Consider the following 23509-nt stretch of genomic DNA (forward strand, 5'->3'; position numbering starts at 1 on the left):
TTGGTACTTTTTTGTGTTTTTGTAGTAAAAAAAATATCAATTTGTTTAATAATAAAATCTATTTTTTCAGTTAAACATATCTATTCTTCAAATATGACCTTGCAATGCTGTGTTCAGGTCCAGCATGGAACATTGTCTACTCTTCCAGTCCCTCAGAGTCACAAGGATGTGTTTAGGTACCTAAACATGGTACCTTTCAATACCCGGTACTTTAAATAGAATTCAGTTGGTACCCATAAAAGTACCTGATTTGGTACCCATCTCTAACGAGTACCAGTGCTCCATTGTGCTATTAACCCTACTCCAAAAACTACAATAAACAAAGCTAAACTTTTCAAGGGGTATCAGACTGTATCTAAAAGGTTTCTATAGGAGGAACTACTTGACACATTTTCTGACTCATATCCTATCTTTATGGTTGATTAGGTAACAAGCAGGCTACTCATGCATCCTTTATTTCCACAGATAATAACTTTGTTTTATTTTCTGTTGTTGACTTTTAAGAAAATTGTTTAAGCAACATTTGACTAAAACCTTGCCTGCTGACCGAGTAAAAGCCAAATACTGCAGACATATATCAGTCTGTCCCTGCAGTATTTACAGCAGCACGTCTGAGGAGTGGATTTATTGTATGGCAGCAGTCAAAACGCTCTCTGTAATGAGCCTGTGTGCTGCGGAGACTCCACAAACCTACCCTGTTGCTCATTTGGCCAGAGTGGAGAAAGTAATTATGATAAACCAAAATTACATTCATCATTTAGCTAAAAGTCTGCTGATGTGTGAACAATTTAGCAGCAAGAGCTCTCTGTTAAGGGGCGAGAGATGAATTCAGTCATCACCGAGCGGTAAACAGATTTTTCACCCACAAAACGCCGCAGAGTGCTTCATAGTTCCAGGCGGAAATGCCGTCCTAAATTACTTTTAATTTAACTGTTATTAGTTCAATGCTGAGTTTTGACAATCAGGGCGCTTATAGGGGTTTCTGTGCTTCCACAGGCATTCAAACACACACACACACACACACACACACACACACACACACACACACACACAAACACACTGACGCACACTCGTCTCTTTTTTTCTGTGTCTCCCTGCTTCTTTCTCTCCACATAATGAAACAGGGCCAGCAGAGTGGTCACAGCAGATCCATGACAGTGACTCTGGTGTCATTAAGAATCAATAAAGCGACGACAGGGAGGGGAGTGTGTGTGAAACTGTGTGTGTGAGTACGTGTGTGTGTGCTCCATTCTGTGTCTTTTCTGCAACTGTCAGCAGAAAGGAGCTTTTTATGCGTACCAATCATGTCACACACAGACAGAGCCCTCTCTCCATCTCTGACTCACTCAGTTACACACACACACACACACACACACACACACACACACACACACACACACACACACACACACACACACACACACACACACACACACACACACACCAGAGTGCTGCCCCTGAGAGTCAAGCATGACCATCTAATGGGTTATTTGTTCTCTATTGCTTTGTGTCCAACTCACACACCCTAACACCCCCCACTCTGACACACACTCACACACACACACACACACACACAACCACACTGACATGCAGACACACACTGATCTACTACTGTCTACTCTCATTTCGTCTCTCTCATGCCATCAAACACAACACAGGCAGTCATTCATATTGGAGCATGAATTCATTCATGCAGCACATGCACACACAATGACGCCTTCTATTGATTTACACACAAGAGGTGTGTGTGTGTAGTTTTGTGTGATGTTGTGATGATGCTATAAAACAATCATACAGAAATAGATTTTTGCACGATCAAAAAAAAAAGAAGAGATAAATATCTAAAAGCTTTTTTTAAACAAGTTAAACTGAGTCTTCATTACTGAGTTTATAAATTTGGCGTGAAGCTTCTGCTCATTTCTTTTTTCTTTGTTGTTCCCTGTAGATTATTAGATGCTCGCTCTCGGGCCACTGTTATAAAAAACTCTGATGAACCACAAGGCGGCGTCCTGATCACACTCCCCACTTAAAGCCTGAGCTCCTCATGTTACTCCCTCGGAGCAGAAGTGTAAGAGCATTGTCATTTGATGAAAGCAACAACAACAAAAAGGCATTTAACATAACTTTGCAGAACTGCAAGCTACACTACCGCCTCTGTTTTCTTTATTGTGAGCGATGCAGCACAGAGAGGAGGAGGAGGAGGAGGAGGACAGCTCTTTACCTCTGGATATGAGCTCATGATGGCTGTTCTACTTTGCAACACAAGAAATTACATCTTGGGAGAGTGTGCCGCATCTTTCAAGCCTAGGAAAAGAGTTAATGAGTGTAGAGAACGAAACCATTCAGTGGTACTTGGACCAGATTTAAAGCACTGTGATGCTGTTTTGTATAATAAACATCACTTACCTGACTAGTAAACCTAGTTCCTGGTTTAAATGGGTTATTGTTAACCAGCCCCCACATGTGAAGCTTCATTATGCAATATTTAGCTGCATAATGATGTCTCAAAGCCAATTAAGATTTATTGTTTTCAATCTTTAAATAAAACTGGGCAAAGGAAAATAGTTTTAATAAATGTCCTCAGCTCAGCAGCCACCTTCCCACAGCAGAAATCACTATCTTAACTTTCTTGGGGACAGAACTGAGTAGGGTTGAGTTTGGAAAGTGTACAGAGAGAAGCAGGACATGCAAGAGATTTGTAAACTTTAGCCTTACAACCACAAATATTACAAAGAATTGTCATTTGCCCAATGTCCAATTAACAAAAAATGCATGACTAATAATTCATCGCGACATGCTTACAAAGTTTTGTAACTCTGTGCAGTTTTCCCCCTTTTTTCATCTAGTTGGGAAAATGAGCAGCAAACTCACTCTGCAAAGTTTCACTAGGTGCTTCTATTCTCAGAGAGCTTCAATCTGTCCACTGGTGATGATTGGGGCATCAGATGTCAGCGTGTTGTGTATACAATTTAAGACAGACCAGTACGAATTGCTGTGAATCTCTGTCGGAAGACATTGTAGAAACTCATGTCTACCCTTGGCAAGTCAAAATACTGCACCCATGGCTCTCCTCAGGGTATAGGCTAGCTGTGCATGCAGAAAGTAGTTTCCAAAAGTAGAAAACTACAATAAAATATTCTTTTGCTGATCCCCATTGGGGGTAAAATTTGTTGTCACTACAACTTAATGTGAAAGAAAAAACAAAGCACAAATGCAAAAATAAAATTAGAAACAGTTGTAAGGATTAAAAATGTACACTTTGTTTACATTTGCAGAACAAATGAAATACTGGAATAAGAAAAACAATTAATATGAAAAAGACGTGCAAATGATTGCACTGATTGATGACCGAAACTATGTAATGGATTTCACCCACTTGCTGATTGGTTCTTGGTGTCTATCAGTTAATATGAGATAAAAGTTTTCTAAATCATGTATTTTGACCTCAATAGGACCATGATTTAAAAACAGGCATGATGCAATTTCAGAGAAGACCCTAAACTAGAGATAGGGATACTTTAGAAAAATGTGATCAATCCAGTAAGAGGCTTCTTTCCTCTGAAATGTGTGCAACCCCAAGAGTCCTGCAAGTAGAAATAATGCCGACTGATTGCAGTTGCACATAAACTTCATTTTATAGACCCAGAGGTAACATTCTTTCAGCAGGATTTGGTATCTGAGTTTGGTCTGCAGCAGACATCTCTGGTTCGCATGTGCAGATCGTTTTCTGCTGTGTGTCTTCCAGCTGTGCAGTTGTTTGTCTGCTGATTCATGAAATACTGTTTACACTGGTTCGGTGGGACTAGTTTCTTTTAGTAGACTTCATTGTGGAACAAAAAGAAGAAATGATTGAGAATCTTCTAGTTCTAATCAAGAGAAGCAAAGTTTTGAATATTTGTCATATCAGAGTGCACGGTCTGTATCATTTCAAACAATAAGTCACGACTACAGTTCTTTTTTTATGCTAACTTAGAGCAGTGAAAAACAAATCCAGCCTTGGACTTTATCTTTCTTAGCTCCTGGCTGTGTGACTCTTTACTGGACACCGGGGCCCATCATGATGAGGAAGATTAATCCCGGTGTTAAAGTGATACACTGGCTGTAGGGCTTGGACTTCAGGGGGAGCTGTCAGGGGGCTCTCCTTTTGGGGATTTGTCTCTATGTACTTTACATCTGCTGAACAGCCATCTCCCTTTATGGCCTGACCATATGCTAGCACGTTAGCCTGAGTTAGCAGAAGCTCCTCCTCGCATTAATCCAAGGTGTACGCGGAATGCATTAGCCTGAGTTTGCATTAAGGTAACAACCACTGGAACACTGTTGTGCATGCAAATAAACCTGCACACACACACACACACACACACACACACACACACACACACACACACACACACACACACACACACACACACACACACACACACACACACACACACACACACACACACACTCACTTATTCTCCCACCTGCCTATTAGTCTTGCATTGTTTCCCTCCACCACTGACACAAGCTGAAAATGCTAGCTTAGATTATTCTCAGCTCAGCAGTTTTAGCACTCCTGGAAGTAGAGTGGAAAGCAATGAAGGTGTTTGTGTGTCTGGCTCTATGGACTGAACATCTTCTTCCAAAAGCTCAGTACTTTTCTACAAGGCACCGCTGGAAGTAGGAGAGGTCAACTTACTGCATCTGGGCTTTCTTTAAACCAAAACTTCTGGGAGAGTTAGAGAAGTTCCCTGTCCCTTTACTTCAGCTGGCTGCTGTGTTGCTCTGTCGTTAAAGTTTTAGAGAACTTTTTGCTGGAGAACTATGGATTAGTATGGCTCAAGTACCTTCATAATCCCAGCAGACATGTCAGATATAAATTAATATTTGGAGAATACAAAAAGCATAAATTTGGTCATTACAATCATAGGCATGTCCGGTTTAAATCTTATCATGGCATATTCTTCTCTTTAAATCTCACATAATCTGGATGTAATGCACAGCATATGGATCATACTCACTCTCTCAGTCTTTGCTGTGTTTTCAATGGAAGGTTGTGCCGTCATCTCTAGTTTGCTTTATCAGCCAGGTTTGCCTACATCAGCTGTTTTGATGGTCGATTTGGCCTTTTGGTTTATCAAAACTACACTGCAGTTCATTAGATCTCATTTGTACAAGCGCACCAATATTCAACCCAGTAATAGAAACACTGCTTCATCCTGTGATAGAAGCAGAAAGTCACATCTCAAGCAGGGTTCATGTTATGAGATAATCAGGCTGATTTTGGGCATGATTCCTCCCTTCTGACCAAAGTCAGCAAAATCCAGATCTGCTGATGGTTCAACAGATTACCTCCTCATATTCTCCTGTGGTGTGGTGTATGTAAAAGAGGGATTTTACTTCCCTTGATCTGCTGAGAAGGAGATAGTTTCTGTTCGGTGTTCCCCCATACAACAAGACATCAAATTGTAGTTATTTACAATTTAGCTGAAATTGACAAACCTGCCATTTTAAGTGGTTTCTCACATTTCTGACATCTACTAAGTTTAAAAGTATTATGTGAGGGGTCTAGGTCTTACAAACTCAACAGTGCCACCGTTAAGATGCAGGGAAGTTGTGCATCACCAAATTTTTAACAATTTTTCAACCGTTTTCCTGTTGTTCCTGAGTGGGCAAACCCTTGCTGGTGCATTTTCAGACTTTTACAGGCAAGCAACCCTGGTGAAGTTTGAAAAATCTCATGGTGTTGATAAAACCCTGGATACTACAATCTTCCCAAAGTCTGGTACTCAGGAAGAGGAGGAGACTCGCATCCTAAATGTGGAGGGCTTTCTGCTTTACACCACAGACTGTACAAAATATGGACGTAGTCTCTGCAATGTCACTTGTCTGTTACGAATACCATGAAATAAAGTCAATCTGCAGATGCAGCCACATTGTATATGATGCCAGTTTTGAGGCTCCTTTCGAACAGCTACAGGGCATCAGTCACTTGAGTTGAGCTGTGTCTCTGATTGGACGATCAAACAAATAACAAATAACTTCTAAACCACCTAGTTTAAAAACAAACCAAAACACCCACTGCGCAGTGTGTGCCAATAGAGAAAACAGCATTTCAGACCCAAGCCGGTTTTTGAACCATGCTGTAAACATATTTTTTAATGCCGTAAAAGTCTGGGTTTTTTTTGTTTTTTTTGGCTGGTGTTGTACACAACTTCCTGCCTTTCTGCGGCCAGCCTCAAGCAGATTCTTGATGAACAGCGACTTTTAGCACTTACGCATAGGCTTCATTTTTTTAAAACTAGATGTTGCCCCTTGCTTTACACCTTTGAACGTTTGACCGATGTGCTGGCAGTGTGACCTTATTTCTGTCCTGAATGAAGAACTCAAAAAGAGGATGTATTTTGGGAACAACTCTGTGCTAGACTACTTCTGACCTGTTTGAGCCTGTTACACATCATAGGTGCTGGAGTTTGAAATTTAAATGCCTCATTTTTCACAGTCATGTGTGTTGTTTTAACTTGGTTGTAAAACAAGTAACAGTTCTTGAATAATTATTGGCAGGTTTGAAATGGAAACCTGTGACCTGCACCTTGAAGACTTGTATTTATAAAAGTATTTGTAAAAGTAAAAGTATTAGCACCTTCCTTTCCCCCTATAAGGATTTTCTTCTCTACCGAGCTGCTTGTTCCCTGCATACACACAGGTAGTAGTCACTGGCCTTCAGAGAGTATCGGTTGTGTTTTGTTAGTAATTTCCAGAAAATCCTCACCCGGTCTCGGTTATTGTTCTTTTTAACCAGGAGCGGGTGGCATAACCGGAGATAGCACTACTGAGACAGAACAGAAAATGGACAAACACTATTAGTGAGAGCGAGCGGCGCTGTGCTTCATGAAGCCATGAGGCTCGATGCTGTCATTGTTCGCTGCAGCACTAACCCGTGAAATAGAGTTCAGCCTCCCAGAGATGGCAGCTTACCAGTCGTCCATCGGACACAGAGGGACTCGAATGTTTACAGAGAGAGATGTAGTCAAATTCAATAGAGATCCACAGATATGGACACACACACACACGCACACACACACACACACACACACACACACACACACACACACACACACACACAGTTACAGAGAGAGATCTTCGCTCCAGAAAAATGCAGCCCATGCTTTGTTGCACATACCCTCAGTGGGACTCATTACATTATCGCATTACACACTTCTGTCATCCCCCTTTCACCCCCCGCCTGTTGTCTTGCCTCGTCTCTTTTCCATTTCAGGTGTTTACAGCACATGTGATCCCTGAATTATTCCAGGGGTTAATTGTGTCTGACGCCTACAACTTCACCCTCCCTCCTCATCTTGCTCCATCTTCTCATCCCTGCCCCCTCTTTCTTTATTTTTCCTCCATTTCACTTTCAATTACCAAACTGCCACCACCAGGCATGTTGAAGGTAGAATAAAACACATGCAGCATGGGAAACACACACAGGGCCATGCGTGTGACGCGAGAGAAGCTTCATCCATTTATGCATGCCTCATTTAAGTGTTCCTATTGTATGCATCCCCGGGGAGAATGTATGCAGATGGACTGGTGGTGGTGGTAGTGGCATAGAGTTCCATTATGCCCATGCACACACACACATACACACACCCTCCTACCCACACATACACACACACACACTATAAGCACGAATGCATATGTAGCTGATGTTTTGCTGAGGTTGGGGTCTTCTTCCCGTGCAGAGAGACATAAAGATCAGTGGCCATAACACACAGCCAAGCATACTGCAGTATATGGCTACAATCAAGCTTTTATGTGGACCTGGCACAATAAACGAGGGCAAGAATTGAAACGGCCATTCTGCATACTGTGGGTCTTCAAAAAGTAAGGACAGTCAACCATAAAGATGGAGTTATGTGGGACTGTGAAATCAGCCACAGGAAAAGATGTCTAAAGAGAGGTAATCCTGGGAGCACTTTCTCCGCCTGTGCTAAAAGAAGGTCTCAGAGACGACCGAACGCAGAAATCTGCTGGACGTCTTTGACTCCTAAGATACTTACACATTTGTGAAAGACTTTCAAGATCAGAAACAGAGGCAACCTGAGACAAATAGTTCATGTAAGATGCTTGACGTTTTTGAATTCTTAAGAAGACATCAGCCATGATATTAGTGATGCACTGATATGAAAATGTTAGGTGATACCAGTATCTGATATCAATATTGTCGTTATGGCTAATAACTAATATTTACCAATATCAATATCAAAAACAAAAACAAACAAATATAAACAATCTGAGATGATGTGTCGAGGTGGTTCAGAGAGAAAGAGTGGTTCGGTCGTGAGCAACGACGACCATGGAGGATCAAGGGATGGAGCGCCTGAGATGAACACGGTCAAAAAAGTTGTATATGTTTTGTCTATTTTTTCCATCAAAAACAGGGAGAGAGGCATGCTGGTTAAAAAAAGGGACCAACAATGGCAATATATTGTGCATCCCTACATAATATCACTCAAAATGAACACACAAAGTGAACACCTCACTGAGTCTTTTCAGTTACAGCACCCTGAGTGCTTATAGGCATGTTAGCACAACCTAAAACCCACATGTGTATGCTGTGTAAATACAGAAAGAAAGTTTATTTTATAATATAACTAAGGGTACTTCCACAATACTTCTTTACCATTTTAAATATCATTAAACTGTTTCTGCCCAGGCTAGTGTTTAAGCACATAACAGGTAAACTCTCTGTCCTTTTACATGTACAAAATTCAAATCCCTCAACCTGCTTGTGCACAGGAAGTCAGAAGAAATGTAACACATTAGCATTGTTTAAAGGATTCATTTCAGTTTATTACTCCATGTTCAGGTTGATTTCTTACACAAAATATTTTTGGGGGTAAAATGACAGAATGCAGGCGATTCATGGAAATCAGTAAGCAAGAAAATATCAATGTCTGCAGAATCAAGGAAATGAAGCCACGTGGAGTTCATGTGTGGAAGTTCAGCAAGTCTGCTCTGATGCTGACTCACAAACCCACGTCTAAATCTGTTTATTGCTTATCATGATGCACACACTGCATTATACAAATTGTACAAAAAGAAAGAAAAGCCACATGAGATCATGTTTTTATGAACTTCCTGTTTCCATAGGAGTGGGTTTGTTGTTTGCAGGTGTTTCTGATCCTATGGCCTTGTGGGAGGTGCTTCAATCAGCTGTGATCATGACCTTAAACTGAAATCACTCCATGACAGAAAGGACGTGTAGAGGTACCTGTTAAAGAGAGTCCCACTCTCTGTGAGGGTCAATTTAATTTTTTTTCTTTTTTTGTTTTTCTGAGTGTGGAACATGGCTTTGGGTTGGTCTAATTTCTCATGAATTACATTTAGTTAATGCAGACACTAACAGTGATTAAAAACTGCCTGACGCCACCAGCTGGGTGGAAACTTTAACACCCTCACCTTTTAAGCCCTCTCTGTGGAGAAGTACAATGACATCCCAAGGTTCTCTGGGACCTTGTCCCATCAATTGTCACTTAAGTAAGGGACAAGCCCCTGATCCCTCATCGCGGCCCTGCAGTTGAGCCTCATTTGCCATCTGGTAAACCACATGGATATTCCTAGATCAGCAAGAGGAGTCATTTACACCATAGCGGGATGAGCGCCGTGTGTAAATGGGTGAAATCCAGTCAGGTTCTGCTGTAGACATCTTCTAGCAAATGAAATGTAATCAAGGCATGATTAAATTATGCAGAAAGATCCAAAAAGTACACAGAAGCATCATGGTGTCTGTGAAATGTTCTCAGAGGAAAGAAAAAAAAAGACATTCTCATCAGTAGCCTGCATCCCCCAGCAGCGTGTACACATCAGAAAATAAAAAGGCCCATTAGTCCAAGCAAAGAAGCTCCCAATTAAACAAGATGAAATCTACAGTATTACTGCTGGTGAGGAAGCTGAGCCTTCACCATTAACAGCTGACATCCCCTCAGCTCGCGTCTCAGCATTACCATAAAACCCAGCTTCATGTCTCCCCTACCCCCATCCGCAACTATCCCCCCATCAAGAAGTTTTACAGAATTTTTCTCTGGTAACCACAAACCGAAGAGTGACACCTCTGCCAGCTATCAATCCCTGAGTAAACAGGAAATGACTTCCCTCCGTCATCCCACAGCGGGAATGATTTTAGGAATGACATGATGGCTTTTTTATGATGGAGCTTTACATCTCTTGTCACCTTTTACGGCTTCCTGAGTTTTCTGAAATCAACACAAACTGGAAGTAACGCATCGGGCTCTTTGTGATTATTTATGCATGGCTCTGTCGTTTGTGTGTTTGTTGAAGTGTTTGTTTTTCTGATTTCGTAGGCTTTACAGTGAGTCGTTTTTCATTTTTACGTCCTTCACATCTGCAGTCTCTCTCCACTTTTCTCTCTTTTTATTGGGCTTTCTACTCCTATATACATAATGCATACACTATCAACTGTATCTCCTCCTGATGCTGATTTTTATGCTTCTACAGACATACGGCCTTGTGTCTTGATTTCTGCCCTTGCTGTGATACCTCATATTCCCTCTTTTCTTCCTTACACCTTCGTCTTCCTGTTCCTGCCATGAGTGTGCCCTCATGAGGGGTTATTCCTCACCCTCTCCTCTGTTTAACTGCCTGTCTCCTCTGTGTGCTGGCATTTGGGAGCTCTCATTTGCTTGTGTTACGTGTGGTGTAGCAAAGGTGAGGAGAATGCAGCTATTCGTCTTACCCCACCAGGAGAGTTTGCAGGGCTGTGGTTCACAGACACCTGCTGGGAGAAGTGCTGCAAATAATTTGGTTGGATGGAAGTGAGAAAAGGACAGTTTTTGGGTTTAATTTGCAGTTAAAAAAAGAGGGTTCTGGGATTTTGCTGAAAGAGGGGGTAATAGAATCTGGATGTCAAAGTTAGTTTCTGACCTCTGGCAGGAAGCTCTGTAAAACCGGACCAACCTGCCTCAGGTAAACTTTATTTTTCATAACCATATAAAATGGTTATAACAATTCACGTACCTTGATTTGACTGAGTCCTGCAGCATGGAACATGTTGGTAAATACTCAGAGACAGCATGATATCCTTCATGTTAGACGTGAACACTTTGGCTTATTAGAAGTGGCCGGTTTAATTTTTAATAACCTGTCTGATGTGGAAACACACTCACTATAAATGATACCGAGGAGAGGAGGTGATTATTTTTACTCCTTGTTCCACTTTCCTGAAAAGCAGAATCAATTTCCTCTGTAGTTTCCATCCCTCTCTCACAGTAACACACACACACATGCACTAACACACACACTTCTTCTTCCCCTCTTTGTTCTGTCTTTCTTTTTGTCTCTGCAACTTCTCCTTCCTGTTTCTGTACATCTGGTAACCACGACGTGCTCCTCGTCTCCGAAAAAACCCGACCCATTTTTTGAGCCCTGCTGCTTCAGCCTCATTTCCCGTCTCCCTCCTTCCTTCTTTCAATCTCTCCCCTGATCTCTTCTTCTTCTCTGGCTCGGTGTGATGGGACACAGGAGGCTGCTGTAATTTGATTGGAGGTATTAAAGTTGATTTGATTAAGCGTGGGCCAAATTACTGGCTGCTTAATGGAATCAGGCCCAGTCACCTGCCAAGGGCCCCTAGTCGAGGTGCTCAGCCTTGACACACACACACACACACACACACACACATGCATGCATGCACACACGGTGTGTTTTACACATGCACATGCATTAAAATACCTCCTTTCTTTGTGCAGATTAAATGCTGCAGCTAAAGTATTAGTTGATCACACAGGGAGACGATGCTGAAGATGTGACATCATTTTCTGTAACTGTGATGGTCAGTTTCTCATCTCAACAGCTCCTAAACCTGTTATTTATTTATCTTCCTTCTTTTCATTAGAGATAGCAGCAACAGGCGAGGAGCTGCTTTTAATTACTCTGATGACGGATGAGAGGTTTGCTGAGTGTACACACAGTGAGCAGCGTTCGACCACCATGTTAGCCTGTGTGATTCTCGTATGTATTTGATTTTACTCAGACACCATGGAGAGTTTAAGCATGCTCCTGCTGAGCTCTGACCCTGCAGCTTTGGCTTGTTAAGACATGCCTAGGGATGCAACAGATCCCAAAAGTTCAGGGTTTCTGCAGAAGAAAAAAATGCACAGAAGGATGACTTTCATTTTTCATCCACTTATTCCCCAAATTCTTATATCACAATGTGCCCACCCCAAAAAAATATGATAAAAGTAGTTTTGCATGATATTGTTTTCAACAGCGCCCCCTAGTGATGGAAAAACACAACCCTTCCTGCATTTTCAACACTTATGTGTGCTTTTTGACTTTATATATCTATTATGCCTGCAGGGTGAAGTACAAATGGGAATCCCAGAAATTTGAGTTGAATAACAGATTTTGGTGATTGGCAGGGTTCGTATGTAAACAAACTTTTTAGAGAGTTTTTATCAAGACAACTCCAATTACTCTGTGTGTATATTAAACAGTTTGCTTTTTAGAATCACATTTATTTGTCCACAATGTGGGAAATTGTCTTTGGCTTTACAAAAACTCAAGCCAGACCTCAGTTACAAACACGACAACAGTCAAAGACAATAAACTGATAGCACGCCATTGACGATTTAATTTGATCATTTGGAGAAAATCCTTCCCAAACTGTGGACAAATAGAGAATTAAAGTTTCATGTAAACTTTAGAATTTAAGAGTTTTGTGTGCAATCTTTTCCTTATTGTTGGTATGGCATAAAGTTTCCAGTCCTGCTCAGTTATGACTGTCTGTGCAAATTAAAGCAAAATAAACCACAATGCATCTCAGTTTTCTCCACTTTTCATGCCCCTGCAACTTCAACAAACACTGATAAAAAACCTGACCTTCCTCGGTCTCTAAAAAAAGCTGCATAATTCACTAAGAGCATGTGTTACCTCCAAAGAAAATCCTTGAAGAAGTCTTATCCTCCAGGAACACCTCACATATTCACACTGCTCATGCTGAAGTGTGTTTTCAGAGACCAAACACAGCCCTGTGTGATGTGAACAAGCTCACCTTCCAACCACAGCAGACCATAGGATAACTTTACTGATATTAAACCTTTGATTGTTGTTGTGTGTTCTTGTTAAAGCACCATGAGAGGATTTGTTGTTGAATGTATGTTCAGCAGTAAACCAGCCTCCCCTCCTCACCAGCAGCATAATATCCGTGTTTATGTGTGTTCTTGCATTAAGGAGGATGAATGCATCTGCTGCAGACATTTAGTCTATATTTGTTAAATTATGACTTCATATGTCTGCAATTGCTCTGCGTCGGGGAGGCGATGAAAAGTATATTAAACATTGTGCTGACAGCCAATTATCTGTTTGTTATTGTTTGCTGAATGAACTCCATCATTATTGTGGAGGATAAATGAGCGTTTCACATGCTGCTCTCTTTTGTCTGTTTCCCATCTGCATGCATTTCATCTTTCTGTTCGTTTCTCCTCTTTGTTCATATTTTAACCTTTTTCCTCGGATTGTTTACCCATATTTGTCTGCTGTCCTACTGTTTCTTTTATCCTCTTTTTTCACTTTTTCTGCATATCTTAAATTTGCCTTCTTTAACTACTTCTTTCTTTCTTTCTTGTTGTCATTTATTCTCCTTTCATCCCCCCCTTCTATTTTTTTTTTGTATTTTTTGGAACAGATTTCCTTTTTGTTCTGCTTTTTTCCTTCCTTTTCTTCCCTAGTCTTTGCACTAAGGCCTTGTATTCCTCTCTTTTTTCTGTGTGCTGCACTTCAAAGTTTTGTATCTAGATCAGAATGTCCAATCAGAGCTGAAAACACACAGAAAACAAAAAAGCCAGCGTACATCATCCCTCAAACCTCCAGACTTTTTACATCCCCTTGGTGCTTGCTCCTTCCTACATACATAACACACACACTCTCAGCACTCACACACTCACACACACCAACCACTGGTGGGATTAGAGCTATAGATCAGATTAATGCCAACCATTTAAGAGATTCTCACACACACTCAGTTGCCTCCATCCTGTGTTCACTGCATGCATTTTTAATCAGAATAGCTCTCGCCCCACCATTACCTCTTGATAATTACCATAATACAGCAGCGAACGGCGAGAGGTTTCCCCGCCCATCACCTCACCCTCTGTGCGCCGCCGTCACAGCTGCTGTGACGGCGGCTTTAGCTTCCGGAGATTTCTTCCCCATACCCTGTGTGATCAGCTTGAAATTGAAGTGTGTGTGGATTGATGTAATGACCTCGCAGCAGCTGCACCAGATGTTAAAGTGATGTCAGATAAACTGTATTACATGAGGGTCAATCTCTGTCGGAGGACTGAAGCTGGCTCTGTGGTTGGTGATGGATGCATGTGTCCTTTTGATAACGTAGGTTTGTGTCTGACGTGCTGAGCTCATACAAACTTAGTGAAAAACTTCTGCTCCACAGCACAAACATTCAAACACCAGCTACAAGGTCTTCTTCGACTGTGAATTATCTTTGCTTGTGCATACAAACATAATGAGATAGACACATATAAGACTTGTATGACAAATAAGGGACTAAGCATTCTACAAGTAAATATAACTCAGACTTTATACATTAACCAGGGCTTGTATGCAAGTGGCTTGCTACTTTGCATATTGTTTCCCACAATGCACAGCACTAATGCTGTTCTTCCCCCTTTATTTTTTTTTAAACCGAGGTTAAGGTTAATTACAGGCATTTACTGGAATGAAACAGCATTACAACAATACAAAAACAATAATGTTTGATTGTTGATGAGATAGCCTATTCTAGATTTATTATGGTGAACTCAGCTGTAATATAGATAATTTTATTCATAAAAACGTCAGAACCCAGAATCTCCCCCTGTATTTAAAAAAAATAAAAAATAAAATAAACCAAGTTGATGAAAATCAAAGCTGTAGTTACATTTTTCAACTCTGAACACGGGCGAAGCATACGTACCCAAAAGCAGAATCATTAGAGCAGTCAGACTACATACTTCATTCATATGTAGTAGGTAGTGGTGAATAACAGCTTTTGCATTTTCCAGTGTTAAAGACTCCATTTCCCATGAGCTCTAGCACCCACTGTCCTGAAGACGTGACTCTTACCAAGGCATACATTTGTTTTGGAGAGCAGATCTTCCTTTTAACACTACTTTTCCTTTGTTCAAAACAACTTTTTACAGGATGCAATGTTGACAATGTAATGTACTTATTTGTAGTTATGTAGCATTAATATTTGAAACATTAACTTTGTAAACTCTGTAGCGTAGTTTACTAACCGGGTGTAACTGGTTGATTAATTGGTGACACTCCAGACAGATGTTTTGAAGGCGCAGCTTTGCAGAACCCCTTGTCCATTGTTAAAATAATCTATAACACTAAAAGATACTAATTTTTCAGCTAATAATAAACCTTTTGTGTGTTAATTGTGTAGCCACGCTCACAGGGCTGCATTCTGACATAAACACCTTGATATGGAGGATGTAACTCATAGCTCAGCTGTGCTGCTCCACATGTTCTGCAGGCTGGGCTGTGGCTCTTATAATCTATAGTGTGGCTCTGTGTTCTGCTGATGGTGCTACATGATAAAACTATTTCCACATCACCTCAAGTATTATTTGCACCAATCGCACACATGTTGAGTGTGTGTGTGTTGTTGGTTTCAGGTGATTCAGGTGTCAGTCCCATCTCCCAGCCCGTGTTTGGAGGAATAACCGTTTTTCTCTCTGCTTGTTTCTCAGGGCAGCACAAAGGTCCCTTCTCTCCGACCAGTGAGCTGTACATGGAGACCCCCAGTTGGGCAGGTTAGTGTGTGTTTGGTGTGTGCGTGTGGGTGTGTCTGTGCGTGTGTGCACTTGTCTTCTTACATACAATCACACAAGACCACATCTATACATCCCACATCCAGCGGTTTTACTGATACATGTGCTCAGACATCTACAGCACAGCTACCCAGGTGTGTGTGTGTGTGTGTGTGTGTGTGTGTGTGTGTGTGTGTGTGTGTGTGTGTGTGTGTGTGTGTGTGTGTGTGTGTAGAGGGAGAATGTGCTGACTGCAGTGCTTTGGTTCTGGGCATGCCCATTAGAAGTGGCTATAAATCCTGAGTGCAGTGCTCTCACTGTGTCAGCAGTCCAGCCAATGAATGGATATTAAACGCCACAAAAAAGCCTCTTTAATTCTGCCTGCCTCTGCCACGCTGCTGCACACTCTCTCCCTCTTTCTCTTTATCTCACTATCTATCTATCCATCCACCTTTCTTCTTTCCGGCATTTTTTTCCATCTCTTTCTGCCTCCTTTGCTCTGTCCCCTCCCTCCATCCTTCTTTCTCTTCTTCTGTAATAATTGAATGAAAAAAAAAAGACACAGGTCCTTCAGCTCTGCCAGGTCTGTTGGGGTGAAAATACCAGCGGTTAAGAACTTTAAATCCATCATACTATGCTCTGCTTGTCATGTTGGCCTCAAACGCTCTTGCTTTTTTTTATTTTTATCACAGATAGGATGATTGTTTTCAGGATTACAGCTAACTGTAACTGTTGTCAATCAAGCAAACAACTGCAAATACTAAATACCAAACAGTTACATGACTGAGTGTTTGGCCGAGCTGTATGTCGGATGAACTTCTGCAGTAGCTTTTGGATCTTAAACACAAAGTGTTTTGCCGTTATGTTTCCCAGTTTCCTCTGCGTGCTCGGTGTGTTTTAGTGCAGACTCGTAAACGCTGGCTGTAAACGCTCGGTCCTAATGTTACCCTGCACACACACTCCCTGCAACTCAGCGCTCGCTTCCAAACCTCAGTGCAGCCTGATCATAAAAAATGTATTATTATTTCGATTAAATTTTGAGGTTCTGAAGCATGACCCTGGCTGTAGGTGTGGCCATCTGTCCTACCGGCACATCAATAGCAATCTAATAGCAGGAGGAAAGATCAATCACAACCAGCTTAGATCTGTGGAAATATACACAATCCATGTGGTTCTCCTGCAGCCTCTGCACCACTGTGTGCTGTCTGAGTCCTCTGTGTTTGCACCTCTGAGGAGAGACAGCAGTTTGTGGTGTAAAAACAGAAGAGCTATGATTTCAAAGCAGTGTGTACTGCTGATTTGTTGTGGTATCATGTGTGTGTTAGTGAGATTTCTAAAAGAAGCGTTTATAATCAGAACATCTTGGAGCAAACACTGAAGAGCAAACTCATGAAATATTTTATAGTAAAAATCAGTTCAATCAACATATGCCATGAAGGAGTGACTGGAATTTATAATTCACATCATAACTGAACACACTCACATTCACTCTCACACACAGACACTCCTCCCTCTCTATAATATCAATTACAGCCTGGCCTGGTTTAGCCTCTATCAGTGATCGTCAGCAGGCCTCCAGGCCCAATCAAGGCTCCGCAGCCCAATCAGCCTGACGTAGCAGCTAATTGGAAAGTTGTGAGCAGCTCAAAGAGACGATCATTGTTGGAGATCCAGTGAAGCTGCTTTGAAGCCTCATGAGCAGATTTGTGGCGGTGATACTGCTCAAGAGCCGTTGTAGTAAAATGTCTGCGTCTGTGGAGCCATGGGGTCGATATCAGCTTTTTATTGAGCTTGTGAAACTCTTCGTGTAACCTGATGGATTTATTACACTTGTTAGACAGCCTCCACCTGTTATAGAAATACTGATATCCAAATGAGTGATGTAATAGGACAGATGTGATAAGCCGGGTGTTTTTCCATGAAGCCCCCTTGAAACCTTAGTATACCTCCCTACTCTGCTCTGTCAGGCACAGGATGAAACTTTTGACGGCTGAATATTTGTATTGATTTTTATTCCTATATTTATTTTTCCTCGTATGGAGGGTTGACAGAAATCAGCGGTCAGCAGCTTCAGAAACTGGTATCGATGTTTCCTTGGTGGATTTTTAAGGTCCACAGGTTCATTGACAAACTGAGGAGAACACTCTGAAACTCAGGTTAGAATGGGGGCATGGTTTGAATCCTGAACACAAGGAGTTTGTTTGATGAGGAAACAGTATCTCAAGGTTTCACTATGTCTGCTGTCATAACCATTCATTTCCTCCCATTAGTCTATAATGTGTTTCATGAGCATCTTCACTTGCTGCAGCCTGTAAAGCATCATGAGACTTGTCAAAGTTGGACCACTAAGATGAGGGTCTTCCTCTGCCCAGAGGTTAATGAAACCTCCTATTATTGTACTGGTTGTGAAATTAATCTCACTTTACTCTCATAATCTTATTTTACATTTTTAACATGCACCCTCATCCTGGGATGCTTGGAATAGCATGAGGATATATAGAAGTAAGATAAACACGGACTAAAACAAGAGAGCAAAGAGACATTCAGCACAATGAGTATCGACTGATCCCTGGAAACACAAACTAATCCAAAGCGCACCTGTGGCGCTGATTGCTCTGGGCTGATTGCTCCATGCTGATTGGTAGAATTTGACCCCATAGTCATTTGTTAATGTTAGAGAAGCTGTGTGAGTTTGTTTCCCTCTCATTAAAAATTAAAGCTTGGCCTTAATTGGTGTTGGAGCACAAAGCAGCCAGCGAGCTGTTAAAGCCACCCTTACATTATTAACACAGATAAACACTAGCATCTGGGGCTAAAGAGGAAGGATCACCATGGTGATGATTTCACAAACACACACATAAACACACACAAATGATTACAGAAGCATGATTGTAGGCTACAAATATCTTCAGTCTCTTAAAGACTTAAGCTAAAGATTCAGTAAATCAATCGAGAAGAGTTGAAGTTTGTTTGTATGAGCTTCTGCTTTTTTTGTGATATTTCTGCTTTAAGCCTGGTTTACACTACAGGATTTTAAAAATCTCTTAAGATTCTGAAATTGGGTTATATCACACACAAATCTCAAATAAGCACTCACTACAAGATTTGAAAATAATGACCAGCACACACAGATTATCGGACCAGAGAGACACCCCATAAGATCCTGATCCTGATCCTGTTGTATTGACATTCAAAGTCTTTCTATATGTTGACAAGAATGTCTTCCATCTCCGCCCTCCAATTCACCCATACACTGTGCTCCTTTGTGGTCACTACTTCCACATCTAATAACAACTAGCCATTTCCTGTTTCTCATGGGTGGCTCTCTCTGATTGGCTGTTGTGGTACTAAACAAAATGTGTGGCATAATTATCTCAATAAATTTCAAACATTCTTGAAAATCATTGAGAATCAACAAGTTTGTGAGCCAATCATGGAGCTTGAGATTGATTCGTCAGCTGCTCATACTAGAAGAAAATCAGGGTCGGACATTGAGACCAGATGACTCTGCCAATTCCTGGCAGGGCCAAGAATACGGGCCAGGCTTTACAAAGATGCAGCAATAGCATGGTAAGATGTAAACTCTACGAATTCATCTCTAAAAATGTCAATATTGTCAAGCAGGAATTATTCAAGAGGTCATCTGAGTCCCTAAGTGGTTGAAACACACACTGATCTACTAAAAACTTTTTTTTTCCAGACTTGTTATTATTGTGTCAATTCATAACTAGATGCAGTTGTATAGCTCTGTAAAGAACCCCTTAAAGCTTGCATTACAAGAAAAACAGACTGATTCAGGTGGTGGATGGAGGACAGTTGTACTTTAGGAAAGAGAAATATTTGGTCAAAGTTGCATATTGAACAACCAAACCCTGTTAGAGTTTCAGTTAATCACAGCTCCTATCCTTTAAGACTTGCTCATAGTTTTGGGCCAAAAAGGCTCATCAGACACAAACTGGGATCAGTGTGGATTCAGGGCTTTTTATTGCACAGACACACAAACACACAGACAGACAGAAAGAGCTCAGGAGTGTAAATGACGGAGGTTCTCTCTGTATTTGTTAAAGTGCTGTCCAGTGTCTCTGAGCTGCTTTTAACACTCCCAGAAAGGCCATTACAATTAAAGGAGCACCGGCCATAGCAGAGGGAAATGGAGAAGAGTGTGATGAGAGTAAAAGAGGGATGTCAGCACAAAGAGTGGCAAAGATGCTTTTAGCCTCTCTCCGCAGGAGTAATGTCCAATTACTGCTCCGTTTGAGGCCGCCGCCTCACGGCGTCATCAGCACACAAGCACCAAGTTATGGCCCTCTGCAATGGGCCGATTGTCAGCTGCCATGGATCACAATCAGCCGGCGAGTCCTCTGGGCCATCCGGAGGAGAGGGGCATTCACATCGAATATTCATGTTGTTTTAGTGCTTCTAACAGGCTGGAGGAGTCTGAGGCAGTGCGTTTCAAACATTATCGTGAATACACTGCTCCTCAGCAACAGAAAGACACCAGCTGAGTGCTCCTTTTTAAACACCACAGCTCATAGCTCAGTTTGCCTTTGTTCACGTTTGTATTTTTCTCTGCTGACTTCACACAAAAAGATAGATGACAGAGTGTGTGTGTGTTTGTGTGTGTGTGTAAGTGTGTTAGTGTGTGTGTGGGCTTCATCTCATCTGACTCTGACCAGCAGGTGGTACCAGATGTTAAACTTTCTTGTCTGTGTCACACTTTGAACACTATCACCGTCACCAGATGCTGTGTTTAAACATATCCCGGGAGTGAATCCTCTCCTTCCTGGTTGTGCTGATCGTCACTGCAGACTCTTCTGTTTAGAAGTTTGCAGAGTGATATTTTTTCTCTGTTTCTGAGGGATCTCTGCCCCTACTGTCAGAGCCTTTTGTGATCCACACTGAGATCAAGAAAAAGGAGCTAACCTGTGGATCTCTGCCTGTCTTAACAGACCTGTGGATCCTATTAAACACTCCTTTAAAGAGCTTCATGAGGAACAAAACCTGTGTGGTGACTTTAGTACACTTCAAAATATTCATTTAAGAATCTCAGAAATTTAACTTCAATTACAAAAACACATGAAATAAGAGCTCAGCCATTAGTTTACACTCTTTCTTTGTTCCTGGTTAAATTTTTTCCTTCATTATGCAGCAGCACACACACCCTCACTGCAACCTGTATGCTGAACATACTGCTTTCGAGTCCATCGCTGTAACATGCTGAGGCTGCTTGTTAGAGCAGGTTCTCACCTGCTTAATGACCAACAGGATGGGGTCATAAATGTGTGTGTGTGTATGATGGTGTGATGTGGGGTTCAGGCCTTCATGCATGCATGCAAACATGCACTTACACTCCCACAGATATGCTGACCATGTAATCATTAAAAAGGTGAGTTTGCAGGCACTGTCATTACAAAATGATCCAACAGATAGACACACACACACACAAACACACATGCACTTATCTTTTAACTTTGTCCAAGAATAAAAAGAATATCAAGTTTTCATGTCAGAATAATGAAATGTTCTTCAGCTGTTGCATCTTCAGGTCAGACGTAAAACTTCTTCCTCCTCAACTTCCACGTTCCTCTACCTGTCTGTCTGTCTCTCTGTCTGCCTGTCTCTCTCTTCTTTCCCTTTCTTTATTCTCTCATTCATCATGTTGACAACAGCACAGCCACTTTTGTGAAATGGAGAAAAATGTTTAAGTCAGCTTTTCTCTCTCTTCCTCTCTGCCTCATCCCTCTTGGCCATCTAGATATGTATATGTGACTGTGCATATGTGTGTGTTTATGTGTGCATGGGTATGCACGTGTGTGTGTGTGTGTGTGCTTGCGTGTGTTTGAGGAGGGCAGATGGGAGTAATTTCTGCTCAGTGGAAAGCACTTTATGTATGAAGACGCGTATGGGATTTGGCTGCAGATGCAAAGTTACCAGTTATCGGGAAATTGACTCACTTTGGTTTCCTGAAACTTCATATAGAGGGAGTGTAAATGTGACACACACACACACACACACACACATACGTACACACATACATATATACACACAAAAGGATGTAACATGCATGACTTTATGCAAATTTGCATATTTTTACAGAGGCTGTTTGGGCTTTGGTAGCACTTGCTTGCGCTTCACCAAAACAGACCGTTGTAATAGAAACAAAAACCTTTCTGACACACACACACACACACACACACACACACACACACACACACACACACACACACACGCACACACGCACACACGCACACACACACACACACACACACACACACACACACACACACACACACACACACACACACACACACAATGTTACATGAAGAAAAAAAGGCTGTTCTTCATCTCACCACTTGTCAAGTCCACTTAGCCCTGATTTAGTTTGAGTGCTGCTCCTGTCTTTGTGGGAAGGTGTTCACGTGTTTATGTGTGTGTTTGTGTGTGTGTGTGTGTTTCAAGTCATTTAGATGCCAATATTGCACTTCCCCTCCTCTCTGATATCAATAAGTCTCACGCAACCTCCGCCTCCACTTTGATATGGAAACCTTTGCTCTCTATTGAGTGAGTGTGTGTCTCTGTATACATTCTCCTTTACACTCAAACACTCCTTGTGTGAGTGTGTGTGAGTGAAACGTTTGTGATAATATGACTTTAATGAAAATAGTGCCTTCCATCTGATAAATGGAGAGAGTCTGCACTTCAGAGGAGGCGTGATTATGTCATGGGATTAAGATTGAATTGAGGATATCCATTACAGCTTCCTCTCCTCTGATTGGCTGAGATTTAACAGGGCTCTTATAGATGAGACGCTGTTGGTTTGGTAGCCGCTTTGTGTGTTTACATGGTCCGTGTGTGTTTGATAGCTTAATGTGTTGCAGTGCAATACAACACTTATATCTGACCAAAGCCCACATGTGATCCTTTTTTTTTTTTTTATTTTTAACACCAGGAGGTAAAACTTTGCTGTTGACCCAGACAAACAGCCAAATCAGAAGTTCAAGCAACAGTTTAAAACAATTTAATGACTGAAACACAATGTGAATAAAAATGGTACTTAGAAACGGACAACAGAACAGCAAAATGCTGCAAATTCATGACAGATGCAAAGCCCAAAAGAAAAACAAAAACAAGCGCATTCCAGCCATCAGAGTGTAAATTCTGCAGACCTTTGGATCTGCTGTGTGAAATACTGTGCTTACTAATGGGAGAGAGAAGGAGATGAAGCAGTGAAGTTATAAATTGTCAGACTACTTAATAAGAAATGCTGTCCCAGCAAAGTGTGTGTGAGGACCAAAACTAAAAATGGTTTCAGAGTAACCTGCAGGTTAGTTGTCTTTTTGAGGTGTGCTGTAGATATAACTGCTTCTCTGAATTAAACCATCTGATATCTTCAAGATCTGACAGAAATTTTAATTTGAAGACGTACAGAATAAAATAACCAGTGAAACTCACTTCTCAACTTTTTTCAAATAAAGTCTCTGCTAATTTGGACCACAGAAAGTCTTGAGTCTAAACTAAACTATTGATGAGCATAGAAGTTCAGCTCTCAGGGTACTCCATGAGAAATGGTGTGTTAGGTGCTTGATTCAGATTGGAGAAGACTCATCACAGCAGCTCTTGTTAAACTGTGAAAACCAATCCTCTCCTGATGGTGTAACGATCTCAGAGAGGGGCATTTCTCTCCATAGCAA

At 41.4% G+C, this 23509-nt stretch overlaps 1 protein-coding gene across 9 annotated transcripts in view; it reads left to right on the forward strand.

The window, feature by feature from the left end:
• Positions 1-23509, forward strand: part of rbfox3a (RNA binding fox-1 homolog 3a) — a 511621-nt gene that overhangs the window by 264679 nt on the left and 223433 nt on the right. For all 9 annotated transcript variants that reach the window (XM_074663816.1, XM_074663822.1, XM_074663819.1 and 6 more), the window contains one exon: positions 15759-15821. In XM_074663816.1, the coding sequence (XP_074519917.1) occupies positions 15800-15821 (22 nt within the window). In that variant the 5' untranslated portion in view covers positions 15759-15799. The remainder of the gene's footprint in view (positions 1-15758; positions 15822-23509) is intronic.

This window comes from Halichoeres trimaculatus, unplaced genomic scaffold (genome assembly GCF_033239565.1).
Source record: "Halichoeres trimaculatus isolate MK-OKI-2021-1 unplaced genomic scaffold, fHalTri1.1 fHalTri1_scaffold_23, whole genome shotgun sequence".
NCBI classification, from domain to species: Eukaryota; Metazoa; Chordata; class Actinopteri; order Labriformes; family Labridae; genus Halichoeres; species Halichoeres trimaculatus.